Consider the following 26,459-nt stretch of genomic DNA (forward strand, 5'->3'; position numbering starts at 1 on the left):
TTGACTTTGTTCACAGAGCCACAAATTTGCCTCTACTTGTACTGCTTCTTCTCTTATCAAAGTGAAGTCCTGAAGTTCTCAGAGGGGTTCTTGAAGTTTTGGGAACAGATGAAAAATGGATGGAGCAAAGTCATGACCACATGGAAGGTAATCAATGACAGTAAACCCACAGCATCAGATTGTTGTAGACGTCCCAGTGCTCATGTGTGGTCTGACATTGTCAAGCTGAAGGAGAGGAAGCTTCTTGTTTGCACAAACTCATCAAATTTGACACTTGATTACAGCATGCTGTTTCTCAAACACCAACATATGAACCTTACATGCCACCATGTTACAATTTGGAGCCCTATAGTGGCAGAAGACTGCATATACATAGACATGAAAAATAAAGATGCAGAATGTTAATAACATTAATATTTTATTTACAAAGCTTTAAGAATTTTCTCATAAAAAATTCAGAAACATTACTTTTCAGCACTCCGTCCTATACATAAAAGAGGAAGCAGAATAAGAGGAAGAAGTGAAGGTGTTTATATCATGTTAGGTTGTTTGAAACAAACTACATTTCCAACCGAATATCTTGTTTTCCTGAAAATATTTACATACTGCTGGTTTAATTCTGTTCCATGAGAGAAAGTCTGGGGGGTCAATTTTTAAATAAAATGTACTTCATATTATTTGACTTGAAGCTGAGTAGCACAGCATCAGTTAATCCCACAAATCAACTTAACATGCTTCTATGATTTCTGCATATACTGCTGTTGGAAACTGTAATAGGTATTTTTTCATTTTTCTTATTTGCCACTACATTAGCAGATGAGAGAATTTCATCTTCTATAGACTATCTTTTACACAGATATGAGTTAGATAGGCATAAGGAGAACAAGGGAAATATGGGAATATTTACGAGTACCAACTGAACAACGAACATACTGTGTTTTCAATGTTTACAAAAATAGGGCAATTGACTATAACTTTGGTATCTCAGGAATACTTTGTTTGATAACATATTACAAAAGACTTGACAGAGATAGGGAGAACTATGTAGCGTAGTGAAACAAAAAACATCTTCATTATTAAGATAACTGTGTACTGTTTGTGTATGATGATAAAAAATCCGCCAAATTTTCTAGGCATGACCGATCGTCACCATGGTTTCCTGTGTTTGGCTAACATGAAGAGTCCATTTCTGCACATAAGCTATTGGGAGTCCAAGTAGTAAGCACATGTAAGGCCAATAATTGTGAGCTCCTCTGTTTCTTTCAACTAGTAAAATTACTGGTGTGAGGTGCTGTCTCAATGGGAGAGGGTCGGGTAAATGTGCAACCTAGTAGAAATATTGGCTCAAACACATGTGTAAGGAAACATGGCTGTGGAATTGTTAGACTTTCTTCAGTGCCCTAGCAACTGGTGATAATAGCAAAATACAATAACACTTGCAAATAAATTAAAAAATGGGCTAGTTTAGTAACTGAATGTGATACGCATTTATGACTTAAATTTAACAAAGTTTATTTTATTAAATAAAAGAGAATTCACTTGTGAATGGTAGCCTCACGATAAAATAAATAAAATGAAAACAGTTTTGATGTGAACAATTTGTTAGCTTGATTCATATATGCATGCAGAAAAGTTGGCAGTACATCAGATCTGAACCCTGTGAATTCCAATAGCAAGAGCCTATCACATGTAAGCATTAATTTTCAACATCCATAGGCACCCTAAATTTATGAAAATCTGAAATTAAAGGTTGTTAAATGATTGCACAGTCATTTAAAAGTGATAATAAATCTGAACCAAAATATCTATTTATTTTCATGTAAGTGCTAACTATTTCACAAGATATTGATTCAAACAGGCTTTAGTTCACTGCTGGACATTGTGTCACACTGAAATACAAAATGTTTTACTCATTTCAGTATCCAATACCCATCTCCCTTAAACCAATTAACCAACAAAGTTAGAAGTTCTCACAGTATGTGAACAGCTACCATCTGTAGATGATGAACTAACATAAGAGTTCAACACACAGCATAAAATTTAAGGTCTTTCACACTGAGTGCTGTCAATATACCACAAAAAAAATCTCACTCCAGCATTGTCTACTACAAAATTCACCACCTTGATTGTGACCACAACTGACAGCTAAAAACACCATGCCACTGATACATCTTGCTTATAAATGGTTGCTAACGTTGCATTGCCTTGTTCATTACAATGAAAATTATTTCATGTCCAACATTCAAATTCTGCAAATAAAACATTAAAACTACACATATATAAAGATAGCCACCTTTGTTGTGATTCTTTGCCCCCTTACAAACTATGTTATAAATCTATTGGTTCCCTTATTATTGACAAAATACACATTGAAACATTTTGCACAAGGAAAACATAAAAATAAAAATTAAGTTACCATTTATTCTGAATAATCTTTCAATAACCTTTCACCTAATCCTCAGATGGATAACAGGCAATGGATGAGCTGACACTGTGCTGACTTCATAACACGTTACTGTGCAGAATTGCATATTCTGGCTTAATTTGATGGATTGCAAAATTGTTTGTTACTTGTATTAAAGTATGATGTAGTATAAACTGGTATATTTCATTTACCACCTGATTTGAGTCTGTAGCACTTCAGGTTCACACACAATTAAATTGTTAAGGAAATTGGAAAAAATGAGGATTACTTATACTGCTATAACTTGTATAGTTTTCAGCATATAAAAATGTTCGAAGCATTGATGGGCTCAATGATGCACTCAATTTGGTATCTTTGAGATTAATGTATAATTACTTGATGCTATGAAACTAAACATTCAAGATTTTTAACAATATAATGAGAAGGAAATTTGCTACCCACCATATAGCGGAATGCTGAGTCACAGATAGGCACAACAAAAAGACTTTCACAATTAAAGATTTTGGCCATTAAGGCCTTTGTCAACAAAACACACATACACACACACACACACACACACACACACACACACATACACACACACTCATACAGATGCAACTCACACAAACGTAAATGAAACCACACTGCCTGAAACTGCATTCATGTGTGTGAGTTGCGTTTGTGTGTGTGTGTGTGTGTGTGTGTGTGTGTGTGTGTGTGTGTGTGTGTGTGTGTGTGTGTACATGTCTATTGTTGACGAAGGCCTTAATAGCCAAAAGCTTTAATTGTGAGAATCTTTTTGTTGTACCTAATCTGCCACTCAGCGTCTCCACTATACAGTGAATAGCAACTCTCCTTCTCATAATATTGTTACATACCATCCTGGATTTTCCATTGTTTCATTCAAGATTTTTACATAAACATATTTTATTTCTGTGAGCATTCTCTCCATATATATTGGCAACAGGGAAATCCCTCACATCTTCAGTGTCTCTCAGAGCTTACTGTTTGCCTGACTGCCAGGACAATGTTTAAGCTCCACTCTTTGTGCTGGACTATCATCACTCCTTCAGAATGGTATGTGCAATTAAAACACAATCTTGTACGCATCCTAAGGATCCATTATGTCACATGCTTACAACTTTTAATGCAGATGGCTAGCTTGTTTGCCAGACTATACAGCACAAATATGGATTTGTCATCTCAACTACATTTGTTAATGCTACTGAGCTAAAACAGATAAAAAGTTCTCAGACACTCACATCTATATCCACATCTGAGCCATATAGTGCAGTCATAGTCCGAGCTTGTCTTGGTCCAGAGCCATCATTTAAAGCACATCTGGCTGGAAAGAAAAACAGAGAATGTAGCACTGCATATTTTATAATTCCATATCTACATAACTTATGTCAGCTCTTCATTTTAAAGAAATATCTCTTTAAGAAATCATACTTTCCAGAGAGCCACTCACTTCAAAATATTAATTTGACAATGACTAAAGAAAGCTTTACATACACTTTTCTTTACACTTGAATAAATAAAAAAGAGTATTTGCATTATCAGTATTCAGCAGTTGTGACAGACGATACTTCACCTGTTTTCAATTGTGAGCATGTATTTCTTGTGTGTGTGTGTGTGTGTGTGTGTGTGTGTGTGTGTGTGTGTGTGTGTCCCAATTACCTACTGCGATCTATGTCTCTTCTGGAGCTAGGTTTGAAGTCATTTTTCCTTTTCTCAAGGACATATGCAGATATCCTTTCTTTTGTCTCAGCCATCAGTATACCAATGATAGCAACTCAAATACAGTTTTGAAAACAAAATGCTCAACTGTATGCTTAATTTTGTGTTGCACCAATTGCTGCTCATTTCATGGTTAATATATTTATTTATTTATATGTCCATAAAGCACCTTATAATGATATCAAATATGTATACATAAGCCAAAAAAGTTTATAACAAATACATAAAGTTCTGTAAACGTAATACTGGACACCTCTAAACAATATATATAATAGAGGGAAACATTCCACGAGGGAAAAATATATTTAAAACCAAAGATGATGTGACTTACCATACGAAAGTGCTGGCAGGTCGATAGAAACACAAACAGACACATACATACACACAAAATTCAAGCTTTCGCAACAAACTGTTGCCTCATCAGGAAAGAGGGAAGGAGAGGGAAAGACGAAAGGAAATGGGTTTTAAGGGAGAGGGTAAGGAGTCATTCCAATCCCGGGAGCGGAAAGACTTACCTTAGGGGGAAAAAAGGACGGGTATACACTTGCACACACACACACATATCCATCCGCACATACAAAGACACAAGCAGACATGAAAATTTATAAAAATACCTGGGTGTAACAAATAATATTTGGGAATATGAAATGGAATGATAATATGGACTCAGTTGGATGTAAAGCAGGTGGAAGACTTTGTTTCATTGGCAAGTTACGGGGAGAATGCGGCCTTCTACAAAGGACACTGCACTGCAATGAAACTGGGCAGTGTGGCACAGTTAGTTTAGTATAGAACCTTATCCACTGATTTAGTGTAGAACAGAATCGCCCCCGTTGAATATAGGTCACGTATCTGCAATTTTGGAGTACTATGACACACTTCATTGACACATGTCACTTTTGTATTGTCCTTTATTCACTAGCAAATTGTCCTTTTAAGGTCAAACATGAACCTCAATACATAATTATTTTGAATAGTATAATAATACTTGGTATGTAAATAATGCTTTTGTAATACAAGGAACATAAGTCTATAAGGGAGGGGGGAGTGACCAGTGTGAAGTGCACTGAGGTGCCATGTACTCAGTAATGGTTGCTAACCTGTTGGTTTCTCCCCATACTCTGGAAACTGTAGTGAAATGCATGGCAGAGTGTACTGCCCATTGTAGCATTCACCAGGGTGTTTTCTTGTTCCATTTGTGTATGGAGTATGGGAGGAATGATGGTTTGTATACCCTTGTGCCAACTGTAATTAGTCTAATGTTTACTGTTATTTCTATGTGAGCAACGTGTAGTGGGCTGAAGAATACCTCTAGATTTATCACTTAATACTGGTTCTTGAAATTTTATAATGCTCTCCAGTGAGTCAAAAATCTGGGGACTGTACATGTTGCCCTTCTTTGTAAGCATTCAGTGCCTCCTGTCAGTCCTGTTTGATATATATTCCACACACTTGAGCAATATTGGGAGATGGGAAGCTGTAATAGACCCTTTTCTTGTTGCAGGAGCATCAGTTTCATAGAAAAAAATGAAATCTAATACATTTTATTTTTAATTTAAACAGTGGAAATTCCTATGTGGAATAAAAATATGGAAACGAAGGGCTGCTGCTCACAACAAAGAGAAGCACTGTGCCACAGGCAGGCACATGAAAAAGACTGCTAGAACATTGAGCCTTTGTACAAAGGCCTCCTTCCAGAGTAGAAACACACACACATTCACACAAGCATGACTATCCCACACACATGACCACTGTCTCCAGGCACTGGAGTCCAAAAGTATTTTTTTGTTGTCTAACTGAGATTTTGTAGTTGCCTGCCAACAAATGCAAGTTGCTGGAAGATTGAAAAACTTAATGAAAATATTAAAATATTGTTCCTACATAGACATCTTCCTCTTGGATATTTTATTTTATTGTAATCTGGGGGATGGCTGTTTCCTGAAATATTCAAAATATTCTGCAATTTTCAACAGCTATTCACTGATGAAACACATTTACTATTGCAGACGATTTGTTTTCTGCTCTTCCTTCTGTGCACTGCCAACTTTGGCCAGATTGTAAAGCATAGAGAATACTTCACATATTTCATCTTAATATCCTACTCATTGTGGAAACAAATGTTAACTGGCTCCAAACATTACACATGACAGTACTCACTAACAATTTGGTAACTTTCATATTGCTATTTACCACATAAAATTCACACAACAACAAACGAATTTTTAAAAATGTTATGTAGATACATACTTAAAAACATTTTCATATGGATAATTTTAATATGAATGCCATAAGAAATGAAGTATTTTAGTTGATTATAGTGCTTCTGGTACCAACATTCTTCCCAGAAATTTTATTAATTATGCAAATGTTAGGCATTTTGTTTTGCATGTGGTAATTGGTCACAGTAGATCCAGTATATGTAAAAACAAAAATTGTTTTGATATTTGATACAAAACATTTAGAGGAAAAATTGTTATTAGATTCAAGTTCACATTCCCTCCCTTCTCTAGCTAAATGGTCAGACAGTCCATTCCCTCGGATGCTCATATGACTTCAGACCCAGAGAAAGACAACAGAGCAAACAGCATGGCCAAGGGCATAGAGAGGGTCATGGATAGTAGAGACCAAAGGGTGACGAGAATAGCATCAATCTATAGCATGCAGGCTGTTCACTGAGTTGGTACATATTATAACACTGTGGATGGAGGCCTGAGTAACAAAGTGGAGGACCCTGTTAACGGCCAGCAGTTCTGTTGTGAACACACTACATGATCTCAGCAATAAATGGTGTTCTAAACAAGTAGGAGACATGAAAGTATATCTTGCTCTATCTACTGTCTTTCAACCATAGCGTAGAAGATGGTACTATCCTGGAACTCTATAAGGACGGAACATACAAGACACCAGAATACCACCACAGGGGTGACAGATACCTTAGGATCCTGGAATAGGTCAGTCCTACTCTGTAGTCTAGGCACCATCCAAGAGGGATGTGGGAGGAAATACATGGGGCACATTTCAGTGAGTGAAGATGGATATCCCAATATAGGGAAGTGAGATACATTCCAATTGGCAATCCCATCCATGGGCGGTTATCAGGAGGTAGACATCCCTCATTTGCAAAGAGGACATGGAATCAGCAAATGGCGATTGCTTAAGAAACCAGGAGTGGCTCTATCGTTCTTGTACAGGAGGAATCCCTGCTTTAGCAAGGAGACTGTCAATGGGGCTAGTGCAAAAGGCACCAATAGCCAGACACGCCCCACAATGGTGAACAGGATCAAGTATTTTCAGAGTGGAAGGAGCTGCTGAGCCATAAACCTGATACCATAACCTAGTCTGTACAAAACCAGAGCATGATAAAGATGGAGAAGAGTAGTACAATCTGCACCCCAAGATGTGTGGGCCAGGAGGCAGAGAGCATTAAGCTTCCGCATGTATGTAGTCTTCAGGTGGCGAATATGCGGCAGCCATGTCAGCTTTTTATTAAAACTAAAGCCCACAAAATGGAACTGTGCTACAACATCTAGGAGCTTCGGATCAGGGTATACTATGGGATGATAGCAAAAATGTGTATCCCACATTTTGGGGGAGGAAATTGGAGGCCATTGAAGACGACCAATGTAGAGGTCCTTCAGATGGCACCTTGGAGCTGGCACTCAGCAGATGTTATCAAGTGGGAGTTGCAACACATGCAACAATCATCCACATACAATGCTGGGGTAACAAGAGGACCAACAGGTGTTAGAAGCCCATTGATGGATATGAGGAAGAGAATGGCACTTAACGCAGGACCCTGTGGGAAACTGTTCTCCTGTCTCTGAGGGGTGCTGAGTGAAGTGCCAACTTGAACCCAGAAGAGCTGGTGGGATAAAAACTTTCAGATAAAAATTGGAAGGGGGTCGCGAAAGCTTCATTCAAGGAGGGTAACTAAAATGTGAATGCGCCATGCAGTCTCATATGCCTTGTGTAGATCAAAGAAGATGTGACAAGGTGCTGGCTATTAGTAAATGCCTGTCAGATGGCTGTTTCCAATCTAAGTAAATGGTCAGTTGTAGACCGTCTTTCCTGATAGCCTCACTGGTACAGCGACAAAAGGACCTGAGATTCGTGTACCCAACATAATCTCAAGCAGTTTACACAGTACATGGGCAATAGCTGTCGGGAGATGTTGGGTTCTTCCCAGGCTCAAAGACGGGGATAACTGTACTGTCTCGCTATTGTGAGGGGAAGACACCCGTGAGCCAAATGTGGCTGAAGGTTCTAAGTAGATGTTGCCTCTGGGTAGCATCCAAAAACTGGATCATCTGGTTATGGTGGAATCCAGGTCTGAGGCCACGTCATGTGAAGAGGTAAGAGCCTGTGAGAATTCTCATTCAGTAAAGGGTTCATTGTAGGGGTCAGCTTAGTGGGGTTGAAACAAATGGGGTCTGTTCCAACTCAGCATTTCTGCTGGAGAAAGCTAGCAGAATAGGAAGAGGATGCCGATACTGTCGCAAAGTGTGTTGCGAGGTGTTCAGCAAGGACTAATGGATCACCACACAGCACTCTGGAGCAGAAGATCCTGGACAGTTGATTGTCACTGGGAGCCTGGAAGACCATGAAGCCTGGACCAAATATGCAATGAAGAGGCAGGAGGATCACCCTTCCTACCAACCTGGAAGCAATAATGGTTAGAGTGGAAATGACCCTGGTGATCACAATTTGCAATGTCTACCTACCTCCAGTTGTGCCACTTCCTTATGGTGAACTGTGTACCTTAATACAGGAAGTCTCACTTCCATATCTCCTCCTTGGGGACTTCAGTGCACGCTACATCCTGTTGGGGAGTGCCACTTATATGGGTAGGGGTCTTCTAATTGACCATTGAGGAGACACAAATCAACATCTGCAATTCCTTTTTACTCTGCTTAATAAGGTAGCAAGTGAGGAGGTTGGTCTGTGAAGGGTGTCATTTCAATCACTGCAACACCTGTTGGCAGTCCTGGGCAGCAACTGCTACATCCTTGGTCCACCATGGTGCCAGGGGGATCCTGTGGATAGGAAGATGGCAGTGCTAGCAGCATGAAGAATAGTGACAGAGACACTCTGCATGATAGCAACAATGCAATTAGAGAGAGAGGTGTCAAAGTGCTCAGCAGATGTATATAAAGGCCAACTGGCCCAGCAGAGTGCCCAATGTGGGGGCCTGTCTGCCTGGCAGTAGTAGGTGAATGACAGAATCACCAGAAAGTGATCACAGCCAGAAACACCATCATGGGGTGACCAATTAGGGAATCGAGAAACACAGGGGAGGAGATTGTGAGATTGGTAACAGTAAAGGTGCCATGAGTGGCACTGAAGTGGGTAGGAGAACTGTCATTGAGGAGACACAAATCAACATCTGCAATAAGTTGGTCAATTAGAAGACCCCTACCCATATAAGTGGCACTCCCCAACAGGATGTAGCGTGCACTGAAGTCCCCAAGGAGGAGATATGGAAGTGAGACTTCCTGTATTAAGGTACACAGTTCACCATAAGGAAGTGAAGGGTGTCATTTCAATCACTGCAACACCTGTTGGCAGTCCTGGGCAGCAACTGCTACATCCTTGGTCCACCATGGTGCCAGGGGGATCCTGTGGATGCTGAATAAGACAGGCAATTCAGGGACTTGTACTCTTGGATCTTCTTTTCTCTCTTGTAAGCTGGATAGTCTGGAGAGCAAGAATGGCAGTCATGACAATTGACATACACAGGTGGCAGAACACAAGGGCTTACCTCATGGAGTGGGTGACCACAGTCACCACACAGAGGGTCCACCATACAGCGGGAAGACATATGCCAAAAACACAACCACCAAAAACACCTCACAGGTGATGAGATGTATGGTTTGATGTCACATCTGTAGCACATAACCTTGGCCTTCTCTGGGAGGGTATCTCCCTTGAAAGCCAGAATGAAGGCAGCAGTATCAGTGTGGTTGTCTTTACGAGCCTTTTCCAAACGTCGAACAAAATGGACGCCATGTCGCTCCAGATTAGCCAGGAGTTCCTCATCAGTTTTCAGGATGAAGTCCTTACAAAAAATCACTCCCTGAACCATATTCAGACTGGTGATGGGTAATAGACACTGGTTGGCAAGACAATCACAAGCACGAAGAGCTACAGACTGGGCTGCAAGATGCTTTGATCAGCAGGGAGTCCAACCGTATCTTACTGAGAGACTTCACTTCATCAAACTTGTTTCATCCCAAGATGGCGAGCATGGCCCTCCTCCCAGAGTGTAGTCAGTGAAGGGTAGGCTGCCAGGTCATACGAAGAAGCATTCAATGATGCTTTACCATTCGAAAAGATGGCCTTTTGAGAATGGCCAGAGTTTTGCAGCTTGATACACTCCACGCACCAAGCATCCACTCTCATACCACCCACTCTGATCAGGGACTCTCCCTAGGGGTTCCAGCCAGCCACAGCAACAGACATCTGGCACAGTGGCCATTGCTGCAAGTTCCGGTGCTCCAACATGACAAGTAGCCCCTCCTTGGTATACACGGAGAGGCAACAGCTCAGGTATCAATAGTGTGATCCCTGTGTTGTCAGGGGCCTCAGCCAGATGGGTGCATAACAGCCTCACCACATGGACTGGCTATACATGTTGTTGACCTAGCGATGCATGGGAAAGGGAGAGGGGAAGGAAGAGGGGTAAGGAATCCATGCCATAGATGGTAGAGAGGGCCTCCTTCCTCAAATGGCTCACACTAAAGAAAGAAAATTTTGAAGTGGACATCAAACACAAAGAAGGAACTAAATGCCAAAAATGAGGAGAGAGAACAAGTAAGAGGAACAAAATTGCACAGACTACAGGGAACCACATGAATAGCCAGGTTGACATAAATCATAACACTGAGAGAGGGGAAGGAGGGAGCAGAGGGAAGAAGCATCATGGTAAAGGAAAAGCAGCCCAGGAAGGAAAAAAAGGCTGCAATAGCTTGGGACCTTGTGTGTGCCATGCACAAACTCATGGAACAACCGTGAGCCCCCTGGGTGGAGGGGGAAGGGGGGGGGGGAGTGGAATGTGCAGATGTAGCATGCTCCCAGCTGCAGTGCCACTGTGCTACATCACTCAGCTCATGGTGAAGTAATGGCAATTGTGTTGTCTCACTGGCAACACAACAGTAAAACTGAGCTCTGCGCCAACAACCTATCCCTCCAGTCATACTTGTCGATCACGCAAAACTTTGCTGACTCTTTGGTTTCATCAATTATGGTCTTCCGTTATATCTCTAGAAGGCGGCAAGGACAGAAAGTTGGGCTATTTAGGTGTATGCATGGTCTAGCTAGATATCAGCAGGGTTGTGGAGAGTCATGTCACCAGTGGTGCAAGGCTGTGTTTCCAGTGGCCTCAAGTTGGCAACATGTGCCAGTACAGATGGCCCACCATGTGTGTGTCAAGCGAAGAGTGGAGACTGTGGATATCAGTTTTTGTGGTAGTGAGGGCAGTGTTCACTCGTGCGAGTGGTGGAAGTATCTTGGTGGTGCACTGCAGTGCAGTGAGGTGCATTTGTACAGCTCAGTCATCGTTCTGGAATATACGTCAGTGCTGAATTCTCACCAGTACTGTGGCACGTTCTCAGCATTATGAGAAGCTAATCAGAGGAGTCATAGACATACATCTAGGATGGCCATGATGTTATTGTTACAGTCAGAGGAAACTGTTAATGTTCAAAGAATGTTCCACAATACTGGGAGAAACTGTTTTATATTGCTAGAATAGTTCTTAGTACCATGGTTAAATAATATTTATGTGAAACATCAGGAAGATTCATTAAGTACTTGAGTAGCTTGCAGTGTTCTAAGTAGTACTTTACTTTGCAGTGATCTGATGGCTAGTCATGTTGTTTGTTGTTCTAGTATAAACTGAACTGTTGTAAATGTGGAAGTATGAATACTTTTTTTTTTGGTCATCAGTCTACTGACTGGTTTGATGCGGCCCGCTACAAATTCCTTTCCTGTGCTAACCTCTTCATCTCAGAGTAGCACTTGCAACCTACGTCCTCAATTATTTGCTTGACATATTCCAATCTCTGTCTTCCTCTACAGTTTTTACCCTCTACAGCTCCCTCCAGTACCATGGAAGTCATTCCCTCATGTCTTATCAGATGTCCTATCATCCTGTCCCTTCTCCTTATCAGTGTTTTCCACATATTTCTTTCCTCTCTGATTCTGCATAGAACCTCCTCATTCCTTACCTTATCAGTCCACCTAATTTTCATATTGTGATCTGAGTCTATATCTGCTCCTGCGTACGCCTTACAGTCCAGTATCTGATTTCGGAATCTCTGTCTGACCATGATGTAATCTAATTGAAATCTTCCCGTATCTCCCAGCCTTTTCCAAGTATACCTCCTCCTCTTGTGATTATTGAACAGGGTATTCACTATTACTAGCTGAAACTTGTTACAGAACTCAATTAGTCTTTCTCCTTTTTCATTCCTTGTCCCAAGCCCATATTCTCCTGTAACCTTTTCTTCTACTCCTTCCCCTACAACTGCATTCCAGTCGCCCATGACTATTAGATTTTCGTCCCCCTTTACATACTGCTTTACCCTTTCAATATCCTCATACACTTTCTCTATCTGTTCATCTTCAGTTTGCGATGTCGGCATGTATACCTGAACTATCGTTGTCGGTGTTGGTCTGCTGTCGATTCTGATTAGAACAACCTGGTCACTGAACTGTTCACAGTAACACACCCTCTGCCCTACCTTCCTATTCATAACGAATCCTACACCTGTTATACCACTTTCTGCTGCTGTTGATATTACCAGATACTCATCTGACCAGAAATCCTCGTCTTCCTTCCACTTCACTTCACTGACCCCTACTATATCTAGATTGAGCCTTTGCATTTCCCTTTTCAGATTTTCTAGTTTCCCTACCACGTTCAAGCTTCTGACATTCCATGCCCCGACTCGTAGAACGTTATCCTTTCGTTGATTATTTAATCTTTTTCTCATGGTAACCTCCCCCTTGGCAGTCCCCTCCCGGAGATCCGAATGGGGGACTATTCCGGAATCTTTTGCCAATGGAGAGATCATCATGACACTTCAATTACAGGCCACATGTCCTGTGGATACATGTTACGTGTCTTTAATGCAGTGCTTTCCATTGCCTTCTGCAACCTCATGTCGTTGATCATTGCTGATTCTTCCGCCTTTAGGGGCAATTTCCCACCCCTAGGACAAGAGAGTGCCCTGAACCTCTATCCGCTCCTCCGCCCTCTTTGACAAGGCCGTTGGCAGAATGAGGCTGACTTCTTATGCCAGAAGTCTTCGGCCGCCAATGCTGATTATTTATCAAAATTTAGGCAGTGGCGGGGATCGAACCCGGGACCGAAGACGTTTTGATTATGAATCAGAGACACTACCCCTAGACCACGGGTACATAGGATAACTATAGATTCCAATTTCAACTGGTAAGTAACATACCTTGTGTGTTTTCTGTACAGTTAGGTGCTTGCAATAATTGTTTTATGTTACAGGAATTTGTTGTATACTTGTTTAGCTCTGTTCAAAATTTTGTAAATTCAGCCTGAACTAGGAAGTGACAGACTCGCATGACAGAGGCAGTCTCTCGTGCTATTAATGGCTCAAGATGACACCATCCACATAAGTAGAGTAATTTGTTGTTAGCTTCATTGACTTTCTTGTGATTTATCTCATTCGTAGTTATGTAGTTCTGATCATTAACAATTTTCTTTTCCTTGCAAGCTTGAGTCTTGATATTATTTTTAAGCACTAAGATTAGGCTTCAAGAAGAAGACACATGCTATATAATTTACTGTGAGCTACTCTCAGAACATGTTACTGAGTTGCAAGCCAAGAGTGGAAATTTAACTTTTGTACAGTTCAACAGCACATTCTTGTATTATTACTAGTTCAGGCTTTTACCAAAAACTGTAAAATCTAAAAATTTTATGTAACTACAGTATCAGACAACTGAGATTGGTTTTTTAGAAACATATTTAAGTTTTAGTGAATTTCAGGTTGTATTGATGTATTGATGGTTCATTAGTATTCCATGCTGTGGCCTTAAGTTCCACTTTGTTGTTGACCACATTAAATTGTTTCTTTCTTTAAAACACTTTCTTAAAACTTAACTTTCTTCCAAATAGGGTGTCAATGGCTGTTTTGTAAAGAATATGACTCAAATGTGCAGGTCAGAGGTTTTGAATGGGGTCTTTGTTCACTTAAAATAAATGATTAAGGCTATTATCTTATCAGTTTTAATAGATTCTTTACTGCATTTTGATACTCAGTGTAATAAGATCTCTGTCAAAATTAATCATTTAATTTGGTCCAGTACCTTACTACTCTCTGCCCATTCCCTTACCGTACCCAAATTCTTTGGCCTCCCTTTAGACTGAATTCTTGGGGATTCCAACATCTGACACCAATCTGAATAGTCAGAAGACTTGTAGCTTTTCAGCAATCTAATGAATTTTGCACTTCCTTTAGTGCCGGTATTTATGAAACAAATATAATGGTGTTTTGTAAAGTATCTGTTCAAATAAATCTATTGTATTTGATTGTTTATCATTAAATATTAAGTTTTTAGGCTGCTGTTACAGAATGTTGCACCCATCAATGTCATTGTGTATTCATATTTTCCTGATGTGTTGTCTGAATATTGTTCAACTCACTCTTTTTATTTGTTCCTTGATGCTTAGCATCTTGGCAGTTTTTGTTTTTTATTTCAATAATTTTCTTGGTACTATTGACAGACAATATATTTTCTGGTATCCAGCTATATTAACAATCACCAGTACTTAAAAGTTTATCTCGTAACTGGAAATGTAACTCCACTTCTTGGTCACAACCTGTTCTTTAAAGCAAATTTTTCTCTCTTCCTGCCACAAGATAATTTAGTGCTATGAGGTATCTTTATGTCCTTTTGGTTCTTGTTCATTTGTACTCTCACTACCTCATAGAAACATACAAAAAAGAAAATAAATGTTTGAGCTGCAGTGTCTGCTTTGTAAGTCAGTTCCTATCATTCGTACTGTAAATCTTCTTAAAAAGACATGCTGTTAGCTATGTTTCTGTGATACACTGCAGACAAAGGATATCTAACCAACAGAATTTAAAATAAAATAAAATTTATTCACCCTTGAACATTTTACACGCTATTGGTGTAAATATTTACATATAAAACTAATAGACAAGAGATACATAAAAACAATTCATGATAATTACATTTGTGAAACATTGTTATACATAATGTGAAAATTATACATGCAGGAGCCTTTTAACCAGAAACTTATTACAACTTAGTATGACAGTACTCAGAAATTTATGTCATTTAAATCTGAATCCTCATACTCTTTTATGTAGCAGTATGTTTTCATCTTAAGCCACTCTGCTAGAAAAATCTTAAATGTGCTATAAGGCATTAAAATTATTTAAATTCTCTTTAAAGCTGAGAAGGCAACTATTGAGCACTTTGAAGTCATCTTTACAAGATTCTCTTGGCGGAAGTGCTGCTATACATGAGCTGGGGCAGTTACCCCATAGAAGAGTTCCATAGGTAATGTGGGAGTGGAAAGATGCAAAATATGCATATACTGGTAGCATTTTGCTTACATTATTCCTCAGTCTGTACAACAGATAAATCAACTGATAAAGTTTGGAGCACAATTTTTCTATGTGACCACCCACCTGAGCTTCTGATTTATGTAGAAACTTAACAGTTTGATAATTTTTTTTATTTCTGTTGGGGACACTTAATTTGAAAACAGTGTCTTCATCTTTATTGTTATTAATTTGTAAATAATTTACCTGGAACCAGTTAGTGCATCGATTCATGGTTATATTAACATTATGTTGCAGCTCATTTCTTGTGTGATTAGAGTTGTATAATCTGTGTGCAATACTGCCACACATGAAAGGAATGAGAGTAAGTCATTTATATTTACAGGAATGTACCTGGGACTGAGCCCTGCGGAATGCCTTTTGTAACAAATAATGAGTCTACCTTTGATTGTTTATAGTTACTATCTGCACTCTGTTGCTTAGGTATGGCTCAGTAAGGTGAAGAGCATTCTCTGCAATTGCATAGCACTGGAGCTTTTGGATAAGTATACTATGCAAGACAGTATCAATAGCTTTCCTCAAAGCTAGAAGAGTTGCACCGGCTGTTTTCTTAGTCTCAAAAGAATCACATATTTGTTTGTGCATATGATATTCTGTAATATTTGATATGACTGGAGTGAGTTATATGGGACAATATTTGTCATGGAATGCTTTATCACCTTTCTTACAGTAACTTTTAGGAAATCTGGTGAGATTTTTTCACATAGCATTTGACTGATGATTTAGATTAGTGGCAGTAGTACTCCTTTCTATATATTTTATTAAAAATTCTATAGAAGTCTTCTGTCTTTGAGTTGCTGATTTTGGCAATTGCTTCATTAACCTGTCATATGATATATGAAACCAGCAGAACTTGTCCTGTTGCTTACTATCTAGAGCTGGGAGCACAACTAAAGATTTATTTGCATCTTCAGTGAGATTTTATTTGAGATAGAACAAGTGTTTGTTTAAGATGTTTGGTTGAATATGAATGATATTGTGCTTATTTTCAGAGATTTTATCTGTTTTTATAACTATCCATGCTGCTTTACACTTATTTGTTGAACTGAGTATGTAACTATCATTGGATTTCCTCTTGGCTGCTCTAATTTCTGATTTATACATATTTCTCACTTTTGTGTAAATTTTCTTCTAAGCCTGACTCTGTTGCAATTTGTCATAGTGCACCATTATCTCCCCCTCAAGTCTGCTCAGGTGTGACCACGTATCTGACCAGCAACAGTCTTTGCTGTCTTTTGGAGCAGGAATATGTATCCCTATTAATGAATATGCATCTTTTCTGGGACCCATTGAATCTGAATCCAGTGGTCACTTCATGATTTTCAACAGATGTAAAATAATTAACTCTCAATTTCTGACTGCAGTGTTCTTCAAAGAACATTTAATACAGTACATCAGATAGCTATGTATCACATAAATAAACAGCAAATTTAGGACTAATAACTGAGAAAACTATATGAAGAGCAGTATTAGTATTAGAACAAAAAATATTTTTAATAATACTGCAGAAAAACCCTGTAAATGTACCAACTATTAACTTCTTCTTACCATGGCGCTCTTCAATATCCAATTCATAGGCTGCACGTACAGCTTCTTCAATTGTGTAGCCTCCTTCAGCATAAGTCTTTGCAGGGCATGAACCAATGAACACATCTATCTTCACACCAATGGTTTTCAAAAGATTGAGCAGGGCAATCTAACAAAGTTTGTAATATTAGTATCTTCATTCAAACAGACAATATATGACAAAAAGGATAATCATAACCCTCTTAAAGTGTGTTGCATGTTTTCTTATAGTTATGAATAGAATAGAGAGAAACATTCCACGTGGGAAAACTATATCTAAAAACAAAGATGATGTGACTTACCAAATGAAAGTGCTGGCAGGTCGATAGACACACAAACAGACACATACATACACACAAAATTCAAGCTTTCGCAACCAACGGTTGCTTCATCAGGAAAGAGGGAAGGAGAGGGAAAGACGAAAGGATGTGGGTTTTAAGGGAGAGGGTAAGGAGTCATTCCAATCCTTGGAGCGGAAAGACTTACCTTAGGGGGAAAAAAGGACAGGTATACACTCGCTCACACACACACATATTCATCCGCACATACACAGACACAAGCAGACATTTGTAAAGGCAAAGAGTTTGGGCAGAGATGTCAGTCGAGGCGGAAGTGCAGAGGCAAAGATGTTGTTGAAAGAGGAGATTGAGGCCTGGCAGATAACAAGAAGAGAGGATATACTGAAGGGCAAGTTCCCATCTCCAGAGTTCTGACAGGTTGGTGTTAGTGGGAAGTATCCAGATAACCCGAATGGTGTAACACTGTGCCAAGATGTGCTGGCCGTGCACCCACCAAGGCATGTTTAGCCACAGGGTGATCCTCATTACCAGCAAACACTGTCTGCCTGTATCCATTCATGTGAATGGACAGTTTGTTGCTGTAACTATAAGAAAATATATCTAAAAACAAAGATGATGTGACTTACCAAACAAAATTGCTGGCAGGTCGACAGACACACAAACATACACACAAAATTCAAGCTTTCGCAACCAAACTTCACAACAAACTGTCCATTCACATGAATGGACACAGGCAGACAGTGTTTGTTGGTAATGAGGATCACCCTGTGGCTAAACACGCCTTGGTGCACGGCCAGCACATCTTGGCACAGTGTTACACTGTCTGGGTTGTTTGGATACTTCCCACTAATATATTTTCTTATAGTTACTTATATGAATAAAAAATATTTGTTTTGTTGTATAGAATGAAATAAAACATGAGGCAGAAGCATTTGTATCACAAATATTTTTTGTAATTGTAAGCCAGGGTACCACTTACTTAGTGTGCTATAGCAAAAACATGACATGATAAAATAAAATTCACAATTAACATTACAGAGACTGTGAGAAGTTTTATGGATTTTTAAGCAGAACTTTGTCTCTGAAACAGTATTGTGTTGCAAGCAAAGAGAAATTAAAAAGTTAGATAAGAATCAAACATGTTAAATATGAAAAAATTTACTTTACAGTTACTCCAAGCCAGTGCTGAATGAACCATGAAACATCATCGTCCGTCTTCTATGTATCAACTACATCTAAAGGTACTAATTACATTAATAGTGATTCATAAAGTGCGATAGTTACTTTTTTAGTGTACCAATTGTGGTGTAATATCCTTTAGTGCCATAAAATAATCATTTAGTCTGTTGAAGATTTTCAGTCCCATAGGCTGTGGAATCTGAACATATCATATAATTTTAACTAATGAATAGGAAGCAAATAATTAGCTTTATTTCTTGTAGTATATGAATTATCAAGAAAATAACTTTCAAGAGTAATTTTTTGTTGTATAAAAAGGTAATTGTACCATATATGTCAAGAAAATATATTTCAAGAGCAATTTTTAGTTGTATAAAAAGGTAATTGTCTCATACATGTATAGGGGAGGGTAAGCACCAGTGTTAAAAGTTTTCGGCTATGCGTAATGGACAACATGTTTCCCTTGGATAACCAGCACAACTGTTTCTGAAGACTTTTTATGGACATTCAGGATACATGATGTATTATTAAAGTTGTCCCCAAAACATAATCCCACACCTTTTTACTGGCTTGGTTTGAAATATCTGTGGTATGCAATTTTACATGTATTCATGTAAGTGGCACTGCACAATGTTTGCTGTACAACTGGAAAGTTGCATAGTTTATTTGAAAGTTGCACAATGTGTATATTTCATTCTAAAGTATTATCTAAATTTTCTTAGTGTTGTAACATCTAATTCTGTTATTCCCTTCTCTTTACAGATGATTTTAATTTCCTGGCATTTTTGATTGTTGGACCTTGTGTTTTTGAGTTCATTTCACTGGAACCATGTTTTTAAGTGAATTATTGATGCAGCAAGGATTTTTTCTGCTTCATCATTTTCAATGAAAACAAATATATCATCTGGAAGCTTTGGTGGGTAAATCAACAACACAAAACAGACAGTGAATAGGGCTATGAATAGATCCTTGAGGGGCACTGTCAGCTTTCAGTTTATGCATTAGCAAGGTGTGGTTTACTATGATGAAGGAGTTTGTGATGTCACAGTAGATTTCCTCCAATTTATGATGCTGTCTGATGAGGTGCTAATCTTGTTAACAAAGTTATTAGAGTATTTTCTCTTTGCTTAAAACCAAATTGGTTGTTCAAAATAATATAATGTTTTATGATATTTTTTTTAAATTAGATAGTAACTACTCTCTGAAATATTTTTGACAAGATCCTTTCCTGAAGAGTGTATTTATTTCAGCATATTTGGATACTTCTTGGAAGTAATCTTATTCATAACATTAATTACTATTGCAGCTAGGTTTTTATCCACCAATTTCATTATCTTCATTGGTACCCATCCTCACACACTAAATTTCAGATTTGATGTTAGACTTCACTTCCTTTGATTTATTTCTATGACTTGTTTTGCTAACTTTATAAAATTCTTAAACGTAATTTTATAATGTGTATGATATTGAATAAATATAATCTCTTTATTATAATTTAAGTCTTTGCATAGCTTCCTTTTCCTAACAGTAGAGATTCTTATGCTTTCAGTGCTTCATTTTAATTTACTTTTTACAATGATGCAGCAGGTTTTAGGCAGAAAGATTTCATGAAATGCATCTACAAAATTGCTATGGAACTTATCAAAATTGGCACTATTGACATATTATTGTCACTGTTTTATTCTGTCTCCTTTAATATGTAATGAAACACAATCAAATTTTCTCAATTACAGTTCCTTTCGTATAACTCTTTTAATTATGATACCTCTATTTGTTTGCCTCTATGTCTCTTCCAAGTGCATTCATGTTATTATAAGTATAGCACTGCTGCTAATTGTTTGTAGTGCATGAGACACAACAGATTTGTATATAACTGAGACATATGAGAGAATTTAATGCTGTTTAACATAGTGATAGTGTGTGCACAGCAGACATGTAATTTAGTATCAATGTCTGGCAATAATTTGATCTGTTTTGAAAATCATATTTGTTAATGTTGTAAGGAACATAACAAAATTGCAATGAAATACCTGCACAGAGGTAGTGATGCTGTTCCGAAGAGCCCACTCATCTCCATCAGTTGAAAATATAGCAAATAACAAGTCAACTCCTTCAAGAATTAATGCTTGAAAGCATTCATTCATTGTAGCAGAAAATATATCGAATTGCATTAGAGAGCCAACTGTGGCTGGGTGGCACTTGTTTTCTCCCAGTGACAGAAGTATATGTACTGAAAATTTCTTCTCCAGAGGGCTCAGCTGTAACACCAGAAAGTTATATTTAATTTACTCGTGTATAAGATGAAGAGGAAGCAGCTAACCAAACACAATTCGCATTTCATTTATTATTTCTACTGAAAATTACAATGTGCAATATGACAAGCACATTACAGTCTTGCACAGGTACCACTGTGGCCACAAGGGTGTGTGTGTGTGTGTGTGTGTGTGTGTGTGTGTGTGTGTGTGTGTGTGTGTGTGCGTGTGAAAGAAAGAACGAAAGAGAGAGAGAGAGAGAGAGAGAGCACCAATAGAAAAGGAGCAAAAGTTTGAAAGCTCATACAGTGTTCCAATTTATTAAATCTACCTGTGGACCACTATGATTTGTTTGCAAATGAATAGTTAGCTGTCCTCCTCATTTTTTGGTTGTAGAATGTTCCTATTGCTTCAGTACTGATAGTCACTGGAGAATACAAGAAATGCAGTGAAATTTTCTTCCTCTTGTAATGGAATATTAATCAGGAACATTTACTACATGAAGATACACCTAGGTAAGCAAACTTGGGCAGCACATAATAACAAACAATATCTTATAAGGACACCATGTAACACTTGTTGAACTTACAAAGGAATGTTTCATAACATCGTTTCACTTTTACATTGTTTCAAAAGGAAAATTCACTTGAGAAAATTATAAAATTATGGAACAATTGCTAGTCAGTGATTACATTCCTTCAGATGATGAAATCTAAAAATTTTAGTATTGTCAATACATATGTACAAATGTATATGAATCTGTCCTAAGTTTTGGAACTTGAGGAAGGTGAAAGATGAAGGGGAGGCCACTCAGACTGACAGAGACTGAACTGTTGTTAATTACTGAATCTTTTATCATTTGCGTAGCCTTTTAACAGATGTACAGCACCATAGACTTCACCAATTTAAGAGTGTTAAATGAATTTTTGCATGATTCTGTTTTTCCGTCCCTTTTGTGCATGTCCAAAATATCTTTCTGTAAAGTAGCACTGTATTTTGTACACATTATGCTGTGACAGCTTTAAAATCATTTGTATAGTACAAACAGTCCATATCGTACAAAGTATCTGAACTGTCTGATTGTGTAACATCCTTTATTATGAACAGCGTTGTGGATACAGTGTTAATCTGTCTGCCTACCTTTAAGTTCACCATCCACGATAATTTCAGTGGTCAATTAACTAAATCTAAAGGAGTGCAATTTCTTTTATACTTCTGAGTTTGGATCTCATCACCCTTTTGATGGAAACCTTGTACAGTGTCTTTTTATAACTAATGTGAAGTTCACTTTTGATGAACTGTTTTTCTAAAGCATAACAAAATTTGTTTTCAAAATCAGCATTGTCATATGGAGAATATATAATATCTTTCTTTATTTTTCATTGTGTTATAAATATGCAAGTTTAAGTACAAATTTTTAAAAGATTCTGTGCTTCATATCTCTGATTACTTTCATTTTATTTGTTTATTTTGACCCATATTTCTCTTATAATGGGTTGATAGTTCTTCTGATGTTCTTGGTGTATTTCAGTATTTCTTTATTTTATTTATTTTTCTTTTGATTTAATAATATAAGTAGCCTAAGTTCCTAGTATTCTCCTGGCAGCAGAAGTCTCTGTTCACCTCCATAGCTAACTGGTTGTCTGGCTGCTATGTAGAGATCCTGGGATCTCTATCCTAGGATGATTTTCAGATGTTTCTAAAAAAATAATTTCAACTTCACATTCAGAGCTAGTACATATCAATTGTAATAAAAAGAAGTAATTTCTTTTTATGGATTTTAGCTTGAAACATAACACATTGTGTACAAAATCATACGGAATTTTTTTCGAAAAACAGCTGAGAAAATATTGACCTGTTCGAAATTCCAAAATTAGCTATGGTACTGACACTTCTGTTTAGGAAAAGTAATGCTAGAGGAGGCTGTCTCTTAACAACTTGCACATACACACACAAGCACAACTCTCACACATATGACTGCAATCTCATCTGTGTGTGAGTTGGTTTTGCATGAGTGTCTATTTTTGATGCCTTGTTGGCTGCAAGTTAACTTTCTGATAGTATTTTTGATGTGGTTTCTGTGACTCAGCATCTCAACTATATGGTGAATAGCAACTCTTTTTCATTATATTGTCACATACAAATCATGAGGATAATATTAGAATAATTACTGCACACACAGAGACATTCAAACAATCATTCCTCGTGTGCTCCATTTGCGAATGGAATGGGAAGAAATCCAAACAACTAGTAAGGGGACATACCCTCTGCCGCACACCTCATGGTGGTTTGCGGAGTACAGATTTAATTGTAAATGTAGATGTACATGTAAGCCTACTAAACAAAATTACATTAATATTTGCATCATTTGCAGACTAGTAATAATAGCTATTACAGATTGCATGTATTTAGGTCATAGTTTACAAGTATGTGTGCTTATTTTCCCCAGACAGCTGGTCAGTCAGGACATGAGGATGCAAAGTGGTAACTCTAAACTGACAGCATTGTACACTTAGTGGTGCAACACTGTTAGCAAAAATCTCACAAGCTTCTTGAGTGATTTACTTCAAATTTTTACCTGCTTATTTAATAAACATTTGGACAGACGTTGACTGTATAAAGACAATCCGCTTCAGATTGTATACAAATTTGGTTCCTTTCAGAGTATGCTGGTGCAATAGCACCATACTTAACAATCATACACAACTGCTCACTCAATGACACATCTACACCAAAGACTGGAAAGGTGCACACCTCACACCAATATTCAAGAAAGGCAATGGGTGTAATCCACTAAATTTCAGTCCATATGATTAACTTCTATGTCCAGTACGATTTTGTAACATATATTGTATTTGAACATTATGAATTATCTCAAAGAGAATGGTCTATTGACACATACTCAACACAGATTTAGAAAACATTGTTCTTGTGAAACACAACTAGTTCTTTACTGACACAAAGTGTCAAGTGGCATTGACAATGGATTTCAAATTGATTCTGTACTTATAGATTTCCAGAAGGGATTTGAGACCATACCTCACAACAGCTTGTAATAAAATTGATTGTCTATGGAATATCATCTAAGTTATGCAACTGGATTCATGATTTCCTGTCAGAGAGATCACAGTTTGTAGTAATTGACAGAAAGTCATAGAGTAAAACAGAAGTGGTTTCTGGCATTCCCCAAGGTAGTGTTATAGGCCCTCTGCTGTTCCTTATTTATATAAATGATTTAGCAGACAATCTGAGTAGCTGTCTTAGGCTGTTTGTTGATGATGCTGTCATTTACCATCTAGTACAGTCATCAGAAGATAAAAACAAATTGCAAAATGATTTAGAAAAGATATCTGTATGGTGCAAAAATTGGCAATTTACCCTCAATAGTGAGAAGTGTGAGGGCATCCACATGAGTACTAAAAAGAATCTGTTAAACTTCAGTTACACGATAAATCAGTCAAATCTAAAGTCTGTAAATTCAATTAAGTACCTATGAATTACAACTGTAAATGACTTAAACTGGGAAGAACACATAGAAAATAGCACATTTTGTATTATCGATAAATATGGAATAGATTGTCATGGACATAATACAGGACTTGGAGGGGACATCATTAAGACAAAGGCATTTCTCGATGTGGCAGTATCTTCTCACAAAATTTCAATCACCAACCTTCTCCTCCGAATGTGAAAATACTTTGTTGATGCTGACCTACATAGGGAGATATGATCATCATAATAAAATAAGAGAAATCAGAGCTTTCATGGAAAGATACAAGTGTTCATTTTTTCTGCACACTGTTAGGGAGTGGAGTAATAAAGAATTATTGTGAAGGTGGTTCACTGAATCCTCTGCCAAGCACTTAAGTGTGATTTGCAGAGTATCCATGTAGACGTAGAGGTCGATGTAAATGTGGTTTTAACTATAATAGCATGGCATTTAAACCATTAAACAAATTGTTTCTCTCAAACATATTCTTCCTCTTTATATATAATTTTAAACAAAAAATTGCTTACACAACAATGTGCTGTTTTGTTTTCTTCTTCGCAACTGGTTGTAACAGAAAATAAGAAAGTAGCTTCTGTGGCTTTGGATTAGGATACTACTATGGAATTTGAATAATCCAACATGTAATGCTACACAGATTAAAATTGTGCAAAATACTGTCACTGAAACTATTCCTCTCACAGATTCAGCAGCTGGAGAGGTCTGTCTCATACCCCGTATACGAATGATGTTCTACATTTTCCCACTCTGTTTAAGTGACTTCAAATACCTATTAAGGTTTTGTTTCCAGAAACAAATAAGACTCAAAGTCAGAGAGAAGCTGGAAGAGGAGATGGACAGAGAGAGGGCACAGAAGGAAGTAGGACGGATATCTGATTCCATACATATTTAGCAACTGCAAAGCACTACCAGGTTCTCTAGGATTTGATAAAGGCTGTTAAAATATAATTATCATTAAAAAGCACATAAGCAAAATTTCTAATGTTGTTCAAATTTCTGTCACAGTTGCATGTAATTTATACTGGTGACTACTTTCAAATGCAGCTGTCATTTTGATACCAGGCCTACATGGAAAGTACTTATCAAAGCAAAATTCCACTGACATACTTGGGTAACGTCCACAAATCACATAGCCATACAATACATAGGGAGTGATTTTATTACATGTGTGATACAATCACATCTGTTGAACAAATCATGATGTAGTAAGATCATTCCATATCTATCGTATGACTATGCTTGTGTGGCCATTATCCAAGTATGTTAGTGGAATTTTGCTTCGACATGTAATTTTAGTGCAGGTCCAATAGGAAAATAAACAACTATGTTCAAAGCTACTCACTAGTATAAGTTACGAGGGTCACTCCAAAAGAAATGCACACTATTTTTGTAACAATAGAGTTTTCATTCTGCATGTGTGAAAGTTTTACAGTGTATAGATACATCATTCCTGCTTGTTTTCAAACTTAGTTCAACCTGTTCCAGTGAGTGGCGCCATCACAGCATATCTTCAAGGTGGCTGCTACACATGACATTCATCAGAAGCAATGTGCTGTCATAGAATTCCCGTGCTGTGAAAACGAGACAATGGGAAACAAATGGTTCAAATGGCTCTGAGCACTATGGGACTTAACATCTGAGGTCATCAGTCCCCTAGAACTTAGAACTACTTAAACCTAACTAACCTAAAGACATCACACACAGTGGGAAACATCCACAAGAGGTTGAAAAAAGTGTATGGAGATGCTGCTGTCGATCGCAGTACAGTTTGTTGGTGGGCAAGCAGGTTACGTGATGAAAGTGGGCACGGCAATATTGAGGATTGTCCTCGCAGCAGCAGGCCTCGTACTGCACACACTCCACACAATGTGCAGAGAGTTAACA

General features: G+C 37.9%; 1 protein-coding gene across 1 annotated transcript in view; it reads right to left on the reverse strand.

The window, feature by feature from the left end:
* Positions 1-26,459, reverse strand: part of LOC124711917 (fatty acid synthase-like) — a 436,120-nt gene that overhangs the window by 298,863 nt on the left and 110,798 nt on the right. The window contains exons 10-12 of the mRNA XM_047242172.1: positions 20,846-21,073; positions 17,320-17,467; positions 3,667-3,749 (exon numbers count right to left, since the gene is read on the reverse strand). Of these exons, the coding sequence (XP_047098128.1) occupies positions 3,667-3,749; positions 17,320-17,467; positions 20,846-21,073 (459 nt within the window). The remainder of the gene's footprint in view (positions 1-3,666; positions 3,750-17,319; positions 17,468-20,845; positions 21,074-26,459) is intronic.

This window comes from Schistocerca piceifrons, chromosome 8 (genome assembly GCF_021461385.2).
Source record: "Schistocerca piceifrons isolate TAMUIC-IGC-003096 chromosome 8, iqSchPice1.1, whole genome shotgun sequence".
Taxonomy (NCBI): Eukaryota; Metazoa; Arthropoda; class Insecta; order Orthoptera; family Acrididae; genus Schistocerca; species Schistocerca piceifrons.